We start from the raw sequence: 14,879 nt of genomic DNA, 5'->3' as shown, positions 1-14,879 counted from the left end.
TATTCGTAGTTAGTCTCTGAAATTTATCAGAGCATTTTATTTATAAACTAAAATTAAATTATATTTTAATTGAATACCTCAATTTTTAATAAAATATTCTAATTAAGGACCGTTTGGTCGTGAATATTTTTTCTTTTTTTTTTAGAGTTGAAAATTATGGTGTTTGATCGTGAAACTTTGAAAAATAATTCCGGAATAAAATTCTAAAAATGGAAAACAACTTTTTGTTGTTTTTCTTTTTTCCACTTCCAATTTCAACTTCCATTATTATTACATATAACCTCAATTTTTAAATTTTTACACAAACTCCTCTGATTAATTAAATTCCTTAATTTTTTTAAAAAGACCAAATTCAGTAAAATAATTAATTCAAGTGAAAATAATTAAGAATTTTTATCAATAAATTTAAGAATATATAAAATATATTTATATCTATCAATCATATTTATCAAAATAGATTTTTCTCTATTTGATCGATTATGGTTAGATAAACTTATTTGGCTGGTGCTTGTGATATTTTTATTCAAATTTTAGAAGAATAACAATCATAATAATTTTTTTGTTATTAATTATTTTATTAATTGAAGACATAAATTATTTTCTCAACATTTGGTTGTATGTTAGTAGGTAAATTAGTAGTTGGATGATTTTGATAATTTTTAAAAGTTGAAGCCATAAAATCATATGTAAAAAAGATTTTTCAAAAGTCTAAAAAAAATTTCAAAAGACATGACCAAACACAACTCCAACTCCAACTCCTGAAAAAAGTAATTTCATGACCAAACAATTACTAAATATCTTGAATTCAAATTATAAGAAAAGTTACGCCGTGTTTTCATTTGCGAATTAGAAAGTTAAATTGATCATATATATATAGAGTTAAATTAGAAAGTTAAATTGATCATAAATATTCCGTGTTGCTACTCGATCAGATATAGAGTTTAAGAAATAAATAACGATTTTATAAAGTTTATAAAATTACTCCTTTTAAAATTATTTAATGTCTGTTTTTTAATTATTACTTCTCATTAAGTGAAATTCAATAAAAATAAAATAGAAATGATGTAATTAAATAATTACTAAATGAAAAAAAGATAATAATATATTTTTGGATGGCATCAAATAAGAAAATTATAACACATGAAATGTGACGGGTGAAGTAAAAATTATGGGGTGAAAGATGTGTAAAGCATTGAGTTAATAATAAGTGTCATAATGAACCATGAAGAGATGTGACAGATGCTCCATTACCATTGTTGATGCCACGTCAGTACTTTGTTTTCGGTTACAATTATTTTGATAAGCATGTCAGCTCAAATTTTCTACATTAATTATAATTTATTTAATTATATATAAGTAACCAGAATGTGCTGTACTGTTTTTTTTTTTTTTATGGTTCTTGAAAAGTTTTTAACTTGGGATTCTTGAAAAGTTTTGATCTTTATTTGTCCAAAAAACATGTTGGCTGTGTTTGAACAGTCCATTGGGAAGCCTCCTCCAGAACTGAGACAGAAAAAGGAGGCTAAAACAAAGGAAGAAATTGCAGAAAGTTTCAAATCATGGAAGCCAGACTTAACTTTTTACCAACTTTCTAATGGGAATTTCATGGCTTTTTCTCATGGAAATGAAACCCCTTCACATCCAAGGTAAAAGTTAAGTATTGGAACTAATGTTTTCTTTTATAATGATAATGTTCAGATCAGTTTGCGCGTACCTCAGCTGTTCTGAGTAGTTGTTACGTCCTACGAGCTGGCTAGCTGTGCCTACTGAAACTTGGGCAGATGTAGAGAGTTGGAGTAGTTTCATTTCCGATTTATGCTTGGATTTGTTTTTTTGCACATTGAGGAGTGTACTAAACTAAAAGGGAGAACTTTACTTCTCTTGCAAATTACTCGCTTTATTTCAATTTGTTTGTCTGATTTTGATTTGACGCAAAATTTAAGAAAAAATTAAAGATTTTTAAATCTTGTGATCTTAAACTACATATATGTGTAATATATCAAAATGCTTTTTAATATTAATGCTCTTAATATGTCGTGTGGAAAGTTGAATGGAAGAATTGTCGAAAAAGGAAAGAGTCATTCTTTTTGGAACAGATCGAAAAGGAAAGTAAGAGGAAGTAGTATTATGTTTCAAGATTGGATCAATAAACAATCTAAAGAAGGATTTCTTTTTCTTTTGTTTTGTTTAACATTAGGTCTATTGTGGTGATGGATGATATATTCTGCATCTTTTCTGGTGGTTTAGACAACACCTATGATTTGAGGAAACATTATGGTCTGTCAAGACAAGCTACAGAGGCAATGATAATGGTCGAGGCTTACAAGGTTTTAAGGGATCGGGCGCCGTATCCTCCTGATCAAGTCATCAAAGAACTTGAAGGCAAATTTGCTTTCATTCTGTTTGACTCTAAAGCTTCTACTCTTTTTCTTGCTAGGGTGAGCACAGTAGAAAAACTATATTGCTTTCGTAGTATTTCCGGTAGAGTTTCTATGCACTGATGGTGTAAAAACTATTTACATAATCAGGTCACCTATAAGACAGTAACAGGAGAACCTCTATTATACTAACCTACTGCCATACGTTAATACTATATTGATAGTGGAAAAGAATCTTTATGTTATCAGTATATATAACATAAATTCTTTATCAGAATAAACTTGATGTTTCTCTAAACAATCTAGGATCGCGATGGAAGTGTCCCATTACACTGGGGAACTGCTACTGATGGATCATTAGTATGTTCCGATGATTCAGAATTCCTTCAAGCTTCTTGTGGGAAATTGTATACCCCATTTCCTCCAGGTTACTTAATCAAACCCTCTTAAGTTCAATTCAATGTTTTTGGATATCAAGCAGAGTTTAATGTGTAAAAGCTGATTGCACAGGGTGTATCTTCATAAGTGACACTGGGCTAATAAGCTTTGATCACCCAATGCACAAAGTAAAAGCTATTGCGCGTGAAGATGATGATGGAAATGTCAACGCTGTGATTTTCCAGGTGGACTTGTATACAAAACTGCACAGCATTCCACGTCGTGGAAGTGCTGCAAATTGGGCAGGTGCCACTACGGTTGAATGAGACCGATGGCTTGAAACTTTGACGATCTGCCCAAGTTGAGTCATGAGTGTAATAATGTTAGATCACAGATAGTATACTACTTTATGGCCATCTTGTGAAATTATCTGAAATCATATGTTGCTGCAGTAATTTTTTCATCATCAATCTACTGTTTCTCACTAAACATGTGTTCGCTTACCTAATAATCTTATGGCTCCATCCAAGATTTTCGATCCAAACAGTGTGCTTAAGCGTCTACTTCTGTTATTGATGATAGGATCAGTGAAGTAAAACATGATGAGAATCACATAATATTACAAAGGCTCATAGGTCTGATTTAGTGGATCCCTTTGGACACAGGCAAATTAGTTTCTTTGCTTATTCGTTTTCCTATCAACAAATACATATCCCCATGAACTCTGTTTAGTGCAATCAAATGAATTCAGCTAATCCTTTTTCAGTTAGAGCAAAGTTCCTTTGTGTTTCATTCGCTGACAACTAAGATTGCCTTGTCAATATCTTTCAGCATTGTACTCATTGATTTCATTTTCTTCCAATTTACTTAGTTTAATATTCAGCACATATGTTCCAAAATACAGTAGCAGTTCCATATCTAACAGTGGATGAACAAGTTTTATTTAGTTCCTTGTAAGTAGGTAACTTGTTAGACACTGTATAGTGTTTTTTGGCTGAAGCTACATAACATAATTACATGCAAGTTTCTTTTTCTTGGATTCGGGTGGGGAGTGGAGCTAGTTTATGATTTCTTCCTCTCGCTGCTCTGACCTACGACCAGCTTCTCTCTCTTCACTCCTCTCTACTGGATGATCATGTTGGCTCTCGTGTTTGTCATGCTTTGGAGGAACAAAGTGTAGAAGAACTTCATGACAATCGACATCGTCACACATATCTGGTCGACATCTGTAAGGTCCATTGAAATTTGATAATCCTGAGATATGGAAGTCAGTGATTCCTCCATATGGACTGTTGCGTGGACATAAATAGCCACAGCTTAAACCTGGGTTAAATCCATATCTATTATACTCAGAGGTATCAATATCATCCGTTCCTCTGCCATTACCACGACCAAATCCTAAACGTCTACCTCCCCCTACACGGAGACCTACTTCTTCACTGTGTTTTCCATAGCGTGGATGTTCATGTTTGTCTTGCACTGTGTCAACAAAGTGTAGAAGTAGTTCGGAATTAGAATCTTTGTTGACAGCCATGTTTGGCCCGGGCCTGCATCGGTATGGTCTGGTGGAGTGTGATAATCCTGAGATTGTGAGTGCAGTGATTTCTCCAGTGGGATTATTAGCAGGACACACATAACCACAACCACGAGGATAGACTGGGAAACCATAGCCTGGGACATTGTAGACAGGGATACTGCCATAAATGCCAAGGCCAAATCCACCACCACCACCACCACCACCAATGCCAAAGCCAAATCTACCACCACCAATGCCAATGCCAAATCCACCACCGCCCCCTCCACCACCACCACCAATGCCTCCAAAGCCTGTGACATCGACATTACTCAAAGTGTTAACTTTGTGACTCTGATGATCAGTTTCCTTAGACTTAATTTTGCGAACATCAAGTGGCTGGGCAGAGCATATTGCTAAGCTTAGCAAAACTATAAAAGAAATGAAAACACATGTTGGAGCTGCCATTTTAGCTAGCTTCTTTAAGAAAAGACTGATTTGATTAGTGATGATGCTATACTATTACAGCACTAGGGTATATATAGGCCACAAATTCCTAACACAACAACATGAAAAACAAATTTTTGTTGAAGCATTTCCCAGAAAAAGGCAAATCTTAGGCAACATTAAGGTATCATGTATGAATTTGTTGGAAACATGGACTTAGTGTGAGGAAAAAAGTACAAAAATTTTGTCTCACCTCGATTTCACTAGTGAAATTACACTATGAAGTTGTGCCAAGATGTCTATTCAAGAAAAGGAACAAAAGAACTGAATTTGGCAATAGTTGTTACTAGTCGTTGGTGTGAGGTGATTGGTATCCTGTGGTATTAGTCGAGGTATGCAAGTTGGCCTGACACTATGAGGTGATCGGTATCCTGTGGTATTAGCTGAGGTATAACAAGTTGGGCTGACAGTGTGGTCATTCAGAAAAAAGAACTGAATTTGGGTATTTTATTTTTAAAAGTATTTTTGGGGAAAATGTTTTTTGAATTTACTGCAAACACTCTTGCTAGCTACAACATTTTATTTGGTACTACTATTTATATAAAACAATTACAATCCGCTTGAATGATGTGTATGAATTCTCGATCAAAATAAATTATTTTTTAAATTAATTCATGAAAGGAATATGGTTTTTTTGAAACTTTACAAAACTAGTACAAACGTTGTTGTCAGTAACGTATTATGTTTTAAAAAATTAACGGATCAAAAAGAGTTGTGGATGAGTTAGAGTAGAAATCGTTACTTTCAGTAACATTTTTGACATAAAATGTTAGTATGAGTAATGAAACTCTGTCACATCAAAATCTTTGTACAAATCTAACGTTAAATTTATTATTATGAATTATGTTTTAGCTTTGAAACGTTACTTCGAGTAACGATACTGTCAAATCAACTCAAGACTCTGTCACGTCAGAATTTTTGAATGAAATTTGACATTAAAATCATCATCAGTAGTCACTTTTTAAGATAAAAACGTTACTAAGAATAACGATTCTGCTTATAGGTAATTTAGAATGTATAGTTATTTTCGGGTCATGAGAAATTTCAAAACGGATTAATGATACAGGCGTCGAGAGTAACTCTCAGATAAGAAGAAAATATGTAATGAAGTGATAATACTTAATGAAGCTTGTCCTTATAACTTAGAATGACATTTTCTTTCATGTTTACCAAAAAATTACATCATACCACAATAAACTTATTATAATATTTTAATATTTTAAATAATTATATAAATATTTGAATTTACTTAAAAACTTCGTATAAATTAAGTGATATATTTGTATTAAATTAAATATATATTCAAAAGAATGTGATGTATCTGTATGGAATAAATAAGAGATTTTTAGTATATTTTAAAAAATTCAAATAGAAAGTAATTAGTTTCAAAAATGAGATTTATGTAATTTTTATATATTTTATTTAATTGAGATATTTTATGAAAATAGCTTATTCCACTTTTCACGTGAAACAACTGATTATTTCACCATTTTAATACAAAATTTCAGGACTAAAATAAAATAATTAACTTATTTTATTTCGATATAATTTTAAGTCATGATATTGTGTGCACAAAGAACGAAGCCGACGTACCGAAAGAAAGGAGGAGGAGGAGGACAGGATAAGTCACGAGACTATATAAAATGGAAGGGACTGGAAATCAGTAACAATAAAAACTTATATACTGTTATATATATAAATAAAGATAAAATATTAATAATATTAAATTTTAAAAAAAGAAGAGAATTTCAAAATTTTTTAGTAATACTTTTATTTTATAACTTTGATGTATCAATAAAAATGTACAAAGAGTGGTTATTTATAAACCACCAAACTTAGTTCCTAAGGTTGTCAAGCTTGACAAGTTGATCAACTATTTATGTATTCAAATTCAAATTAAAGAAGTAATTTCTTATCTTCAAATTCAACTTCACTTCTAACTATTATCTAGACATTTCACGCATATGACATATTTAGGACCTCTAACCTCTTCTACTAAAAGTTACTCTTATCAGAATCCTTTCCTTTTCTATTTCTTTATCTTGTTTGAGATTTACAAAAAGATACCTAAATTTTAACTTCGACTTATTACTTCATGATTTTTCTTTATTTCATTGCAAATACATCATTTTGATCCTCTGCGTGTATACACGCGCCACAAGCGCGTGAAAGGGCTTGAATTTGACTTTTTTGACCAATTAAAAGCTACCACATATAAAAAAATTTAATATATAATTTATATTTAAAAAAATATATTTTTTTTAAAATTATCCCTACCCCCTCTCCACCTCCCCCCAACCCACCCACTCTTTCTTCTTCAACTCAATTCACTGTTAAAGCTTCCATTGAAGGTTTTTTTTTTAAAAAAAAATAAATATTCATTAAATCTCCATTTTACAACTAAATCATATCATTTAACTACCCACCATTTCTTCTTCAACACAATATCTTCTTCAACACCATTAAAGCTCTTCAACACAATGTCACCATTAAAGCTCCTCCATTGAAACTTTTTTTTTTTTAAATCATAGCATTAAAGCGCAATTTTTCAGTTAAATCATATCATTTAACAATCTTTAAAACTCAATTCAATCATAAAACTCTCAATTCAATCATAAAATTATTTTTTGAATTGATTTGAAAAAAAAAATGGATGGAAAGAGAGAATGGTGACGGAGGGGGGTTGGGGTGTTTGGGGGAGATGTTGATGGGGTAAGGGTGTTGGACGGGGGTGGGGGTGCTGAATGGGGGTGGAGAGTGGAGGAAAGTTGCAGGGGGGAATTGCTGGATGGGGTGGGGTAGGGTGTTAAATTAAATAAAAAGTAAAATTTCATTAAAAAAAATTTTAAAAAATATAAATTAAACGTATTTGACACGTGGCAGCACCTGATTGGCGTGTGTATTTCACTCTCCTTGTTGTGACTGAGATTCAGCGAAAAATGGTGTGTTTGCAACGGATTAAGTAAGAATCGTGGGGTAATGGGTCAAATTCAAAGTTTAGGTGTCTTTTTAAAAATCTCGGTCAATATCAGTGGGGTAGTTATGTATTTACTCAGAAATAAAATATAGGAGAAATTGCTTTAGTTACTTCCTATAACTATCTCTTTTTTCCATTCTACAGCCTTAATTTTGCCTTCTAGGCAAATTAAAACTATAAAATATTTGTTTGTTGCACTAAGATTGTAACGGTGTTCGACAATTTTAGTAGCTCAATGGGTTCATTGATTAAAATTTTATTTATTAAGAATTTGATTTTCCACCTTGTGAGCTCTCTCCTATTTTCCCTCTCCTTACCTTATCCATCAATTGAATCTGATAAATATTTAAGTGTATTTTTGGTAAAGTAATTCTACGATCAACAAAATTACTACGTAGTCACATTTTTTTTTTGGGTGGTAAGGGTACATGCTAATATAGAAACGCAAAGAAATAGTAGCACAAGGGCACAGGGTTCAGCCCGGGTTAATTACAAAAGAGTAGCTAAATTTCTCAGCTAAGGATTGAGCATTTGAATTTACAGATCTTTCAAAATAAGTTCCTCTCATGTCTGCTCCCAAATTTTGATGAATATACATAGGTGAAACTAGCAAAAGATGGGCTTCTTCAAGGTAGTTTGAGGCCGCCCCATGTTTGGCGAGCTTGTCTGCGACCTGATTCTGTTCCCTAAAGCAATAGTGGACTGCTGGGCAGCCCACCTCTCTTAGCTTTGACCTGCAAAGATTAATGATGCCATCATAGTGATCATTTCCATCTCTAAGCATATGCAAGATTTCAAGAGAATCATTAGTGATTTCAATAGAAGAGAGGTTGTGTTGAATGGCTAGAGAAATGCCTACCTTGAGTGCTATTAGCTCAAGGTAGTAACATTATTCATCACATCAGTTGACTTTCTGATTTTTCTCAAAACCACTTTTTTGTTCTTTTCATTTTTTTTGCTAGCAAAACTACTCAAGTATGTGTTTAATTTTCATTTCGAAACCTCCAATTCCCTTTTTTTGTTTTTCGTAGAGAAGCGAATTTTGTTTATTTAACAAGGAGCCACTTCTGCTGGCTCAGTTATTACAAAAACCGTAGCATCTACATTATTTACAACCTAATCAGTGCTAGGAGTAGTAGCATTCATAGCTATTATATTACATATAGCTGAGTGATTTGACAAAGTCTTCATTCTTCTAGGTATTAAATCTCCCTGTTTGTTGAAGCTCAAAATATCCCTTAGAGATGGTGGAGATTCTAAGAAAAAGCACTATTAATGTCGAGGAGGTGCCATCAAAACCGATAGTAGTAGATACTAGGGCATCTGTTAATCTATTTTGTTCTTTATATACATAGCAAACTTGGGGATTATGCACTGTGTGGAAAACACCTACAATAAAAAAAGATTGATGAATTTTGACATAATGTGTCATCTGTCAAGTAAAGTACAAGTTGAAGCGAATCAACATCTGTTTTCATTGGAAGCAAATGATCCAATTCCCTTTTAACATATGTAAAAGTTCAAAAACTCTAATCAAACATGATTTCATCCGACTCTAACTTTAAAATCATCAAATAAAGTAAAAAAAATATTTAATAATATATATAGTAGTTCGTTTATGAAATTTAATCTATGATATTATATGACTATTTATTTTGAGATATACTCTTTTAAAAAATACTAGTTTAGTTGCATGTACCTCGCACGTGTAACTTTTGATTATTAAAATTAAACGATTTTGTCTATTGAAAATATTCTTAATGAAGTGCAAAAAATTCAAATTACTTTCCAAATACAACTACACCAAATTTAAGTGGTGAAAGAAAGAAAAAACAAACCACATCATGATCAAGTTAAGTTAACAATAATATGAAAATCAAATTGAAATATCTAACCAAAAATAAAGTAAATTTGTAATTACGAATCAAAGAATTAAATGTATGGTAATATGAAGAATGTACTAACCGAAAAATTGAAATAGATGCACAATACAACTGGAATTTTTATATTTCTTTCCTTAGCTATTAAAAAAATAAATCTTTAATGTAAATTTTTATTCGGGAGTTTTTTTTTTTTTTAAAAAAAAGAAATTGTTATCTTTTCTAAATGGAATTTGTCTTTTTTCTAAATGATTTTTAAACTAATAAAAAAGGTATTAATTATCATTAATTCTGAAGACTTCTAGTAAGGAAAGTTTTACTATAAATATTTAATTAATTTTTAAATCTTTAAATATTATGAAAATAGTTAAAAGACAATTTTGTCTAAAGTAGAAACTTTTAATGAAGAACAAAAAGTTCAAACAATATTTCTAAGGCTCTTCACACTTTTAATATTATATATATATATATATATATTAACCGCATGTGCCTCACACGTGTAACGTTTGATTATCTAAAATTAAATGATTTTATCTATTGCGAAAATTTTTAATGCAACGTAAAAATTTAAATCACTTTTCAAAGATTCTTAACACTTTAATAATAATGTAAGTATAAACATATATGTTAGTACAATCACATATATATTTTATCACCAAAAGTTTTAAGTGGTTGATGGATATCACTTTTCTGTTTGCTAAGCAGTACCTCTTTTCCTTGTTGTCAGAAACTAAGAGAGACACATCATTGATTCATTTGGCGGGAAATTCTTCCAAATTTTCGATTAAAAATTCTCATCTAAAAGAGAAACACAAGAAATTAAAAGAAGAGAATTCGCTATCAATTGTTGATTATGAAAGCATAAAGTGTGATGATAATAAATTCAAGAATACACATGAATCAAAATTAAAATAATAAGAAAAAGTACAAATAGGAGTATGTTTCTTGTAACTTTTACAAAATCATTGATAACATTCTTATTACGTACTTAAAACTTTTAAAAATTTGATACTTCTAAATTTTTTTTTATTCTAACGCTTTTATATTTATTTCTAGATTTTTCAAATCTTCTTAAAATCAAATTTAGTTGATTTAGGAGTTTTCAGCTAATGAAAAAAGTATTAGTTGTCATTAATTCTGATGACTTCTAATAAGGAAAGGTTTTACCATTATCATAAATATATTTAATTAATTTTTAAATCTTAAATATTAAAAAAATAGTGAAAAGACGATTTTATATACAACAAACACTTCTAATGAAGGGTAAAAAGTTCAAACAATATTTCTAATACTTTTCACCCTTTTAATACATTACTTTAGTATACGTACTTTGCACATGTGTCTCACGTTAATATATTTGAGTTACAAAATAAATACCAAAAAAAACTTTAAGTTTCTAAAATAGTTAAATTTTTTGAAGTTTAATTACACATCTCTTCTTTCTGGCAAGGCCATTTTAAGCCTTGGAAGCTACTCCTACAGAAGTCTCTCTTTCCTCTCTCCTCTCTTACTGCCTCACCCCTTCTTCGAAGAACCAGCACCGCCACGCTGCCCGTAAGCCGCACCACTGCATCGCTGCCTCCCTCTTTCTCTCCTCCCTCCACCGCCGCCATCGCCGGTGAAACCTCATCAACTCTGTGCCTCCACCATCCACGAGCACGTCGTCCAGAAGCCACCGATGCTGTTGCATCTCCACCAAATCCGACCTGTCGCTGACCCTTTTTTTCACCAGACCGACGAAGCCATCCAAACCTGCCACCACCGCTGCCAACAAAAGCGTCGCTGCCACTGTTCATTTTCTACTTCATCTATTTTTGGTAAACTCCATTGTGATACTTGAATTCGGCGAACTGGTGCGACGGTTCGACTGGTTCGACGGACGTCGGTGGTGAAGGCGGCGGAGCCAAAAAATCCAGGTAGGGTTCTCTACCAGATATTGCAACTACTGTCCAGATTTGAGCCAGCGACTTTCCGGAGAAGTAATTCTAGCGACCCAATTTGCCGGGTTCCAGCACAACAAGCAAGAGCAGATTACATGATATACGTATTTCGGTGACTTCTAACCCTTGATCTTTATTTTATTGCGCAATTTTTTGATATTTTTGTTGCCTATAATTTGCGTGGGATTTCCTATCTGTTATTTGGATTTCTAGTAGTTGTTGTTCTTAAAATTTGGATATAGTGTGTGCTTTGAGGGTGTCTTTATTGTCTTGCTGTTTTTGAACCTCTTATGTTGCTTCATATTATTTATCGTACTATCTCCTGTATCTTGACTTGCGTGTCTGATGTAGTATATTCGTGACTTGCACCGCTCCTTATTATTTGTTTGGCTGTCCTTGGTGTCAGGCCATTAGTGTGCTCTATTTTTCTTACTGTTAGTTTTGTCCTTACTTTGATTTTATTTTTTTTGACCTATTTGAGTTTAGTTTTGTTTCTTGATTATTTCTTCTAATTTGTGTGAGCCTTGTATTTCCTGCTGCTGCTTTGTTACTACCATTGTTTATATTTTCTTATAATTTTTTGTAGTAGTGGTTGTGGGCGTTGATGGTTGGATAGGGTCATGTCTGAGGGGGTTGGGGCAGGGGGTTGTTGTGGGGGTGGGGGAAGAGGAAAGGACGGGGGTGGGAGGAAGGCCAAAGTTTGGCCTCAGGGGCGGTAGAGGAGGACGTGTTGATAGAGTTGGTAGGCTGAGGGTTGGGTCTTGGAATATAGGGACTCTTCAGGGTAAGTCCATAGAGCTTGTGAAAATTTTTAGAAAGAGGAGGATTAATATTGCGTGTGTTCAAGAAATCAAGTGGGTAGGGTCTAAGGCTAGGGATGTGGATGGTTATAAGCTTTGGTACTCTGGGAGCGAGAGGCGTAGGAATGGAGTTGGCATCTTAGTAGATGAAGAGCTTAGAGGTCAGGTAGTAGAGGTAAAGAGGATCAGCGATAGGTTGATGACTATTAAGTTGGTCATTGGGGGTTTTACCCTGAACGTGTGTAGTGCTTATGCGCTGCAAGTGGGCTTGGATGGGGAGGAGAAGATGCGGTTTTGGGAGCCTTTGGATGAGGTGGTGAGAGGCGTGCCTAGCTCGAAGAAGATTGTTGTAGCAGGAGATTTCAATGTGCACATCGGGGCGTTACCGGGAGGCTTTGGTGATGTGCATGGTGGTTTTGGTTTTGGGAAAAGAAATAAAGAAAGGGCTACTCTATTGGATTTTGCGAGGTTCTTTGGGCTGGTGGCGGTGAACTCGGGCTTCCCGAAGAAGGACGATCACCTGATCACCTTCCGAAGCGTGATAGCCAAGACCCAGATTGACTTTTTATTGCTTAGGAAAAGGGATAGGGTGTTGTGTAAGGACTGTAAGGTTATCTCGAGTGACAATCTTTTGACCCAGCATAGGCTCTTAGTTATGGATTTGGGTATAAAGAAGGATAAAAAGAGAAGGGGTGAGTAGTGTAGACCTAGAATTAAGTAGGGCGGCTTAATGCCAGTGAATACGTGGGATATAGGGGAGAAGTTGGCGAGAATGGGGGTGTGGGAGTGTAGGGGGGACGTGGATAGTATGTGGGATAGGGTGACTAGGTGCATCAGGGAGAATGCTAGTGAGGTGTTGGGTGTTTCTAGGGGCCGGGCCGGGTATCATTGGGGGGATTGGTGGTGGAATGAAGAGGTTAAGAAGAAAGTGGAGACCAAGAAAGGGGCGTATGCTAAGTTGGTTGAGAGTAAGGACGAAGAAGAAAAGCGGGTAAACAGGAAAGAGTACAAGTTAGCTAGGAAGGAGGCTAAGTTAGCAGTTACGATGGCTAAGACGGCAACATTTGAGAGCTTGTATGCAGGATTATAGGAGAAAGGAGGGGAAAAAGTTATTTAGACTCGCTAAAGCTAGGGAGAGAAAGGGTCGTGACCTCGATCAGGTAAAGTGCATTAAGGGAGAGGACGGTACAGTGTTGGTGGTGGACGGCCATATTAAGAATAGATGGCAGTCGTATTTTCATAGGCTCTTGAATGATGAAGGGGATAGAGCTATTGTGTTAGAGGAGCTGGAGCACTCAGAGGAGTGTCGGGATTTTAGTTATTGTAGATGTTTTAAGGTAGATGAGGTTAGAGAGGCTGTTCGCAGGATGCGAAGGGGTAGGGTAACGGGGCCTGATGAGATACCTGTGGATTTTTGGAAGTTTTCTGGCAAGGCTAGTTTAAGGTGGTTAACTGGATTGTTTAACGAAATTTTCAAGACGGCGAAAATGCCCGAGGCTTAAAGGTGGAGTACTATAATCCCTCCTTATAAGAACAAGGGTGACATTCAGAGTTGCAATAACTATACGGGTATTAAGTTATTGAGTCACTCTATGAAGATTTGGGAAAGAGTGGTTGAGGTGAGGCTGAGATGGATAGTGTCTATTTCGGAGAACTAGTTTGGATTTATGTCTGGCCGCTCGACGACGGAGGCAATTTACCTCGTACGGAGGCTGGTGGAACAGTATAGGGAAAGGAAGAAGAACCTGCACATGGTGTTTATCGACTTGGAGAAGGCATACGACAAAGTCCCTAGGGAGGTGCTTTGGAGATGCTTGAAGGTGAGTGGAGTCCCGGTGGCATATATCAGAGCAATTAAGGACATGTATGATGGAGCTAAAACTCAGGTGAGGACGACGGGAGGAGACTCAGAGCATTTCACTGTCTTGACAGGATTGCATCAGGGATCTACTCTTAGTCCCTTTTTGTTTGCTTTGGTGATAGATGTGTTGACGCGGTGTATTCAAGGAGAGGTGCCTTGGTGTATACTTTTTGCAGATGATGTAGTTTTGATTAATGAGACGCGGAGGGGTGTGAATGATAAATTAGAGGTGTTGAGACAAACTCTTGAGTCTAAAGGGTTCAGGTTGAGTAGGAGTAAGACAGAGTATTTGGAATGCAAGTTTAATAACGTGAGGCTGGAGAATGAGGTGGTAGTGAAGTTGGAATCACAGGTAGTATGTAAGAGGGATAGTTTCAAGTATCTCGGGTCTGTGATTCAGGGTAACGGTGAGATTGACGAGGATGTCTCACACCGTATTGGGGCTGGATGGATGAAGTGGAAGCTCGCTTCGGGGGTGTTGTGTGATAAGAAGGTGCCGCCCAAGCTTAAAGGCAAATTCTACAGGGTGGCAGTCCGCTCGGCCATGTTGTATGGAGCGGAGTGTTGGCCAGTTAAGAACTCCCATATTCAAAAAATGAAGGTGGCGGAAATACGGATGTTGCGTTGGATGTGTGGGATGACTAG

The 14,879-nt window shown here is 34.8% G+C and overlaps 2 protein-coding genes across 2 annotated transcripts; one reads left to right on the top strand and one right to left on the bottom strand.

Moving 5' to 3' along the window:
- Positions 1-1,234: 1,234 nt before the first annotated feature.
- Positions 1,235-3,245, top strand: LOC107859402 (stem-specific protein TSJT1). The gene is made up of 4 exons (XM_016704403.2): positions 1,235-1,646; positions 2,198-2,438; positions 2,685-2,805; positions 2,889-3,245. Exons 1-4 carry the CDS (start codon positions 1,459-1,461, stop codon positions 3,080-3,082), a joined length of 744 nt encoding a protein of 247 aa, XP_016559889.1. The 5' UTR covers positions 1,235-1,458; the 3' UTR covers positions 3,083-3,245.
- Positions 3,246-3,813: 568 nt separating this feature from the next.
- Positions 3,814-4,737, bottom strand: LOC107858178 (anther-specific protein TA-29-like). Its single transcript, XM_016702888.1, has one exon. The coding sequence runs from the start codon at positions 4,735-4,737 to the stop codon at positions 3,814-3,816; it is 924 nt and encodes a 307-aa protein (XP_016558374.1).
- Between the last annotated feature and the right edge of the window lie 10,142 nt (positions 4,738-14,879).

The sequence above is a fragment of the Capsicum annuum genome, chromosome 2 (genome assembly GCF_002878395.1).
Source record: "Capsicum annuum cultivar UCD-10X-F1 chromosome 2, UCD10Xv1.1, whole genome shotgun sequence".
NCBI lineage: Eukaryota > Viridiplantae > Streptophyta > Magnoliopsida > Solanales > Solanaceae > Capsicum > Capsicum annuum.
This window is presented reverse-complemented; position numbering and strand designations above follow the sequence as displayed.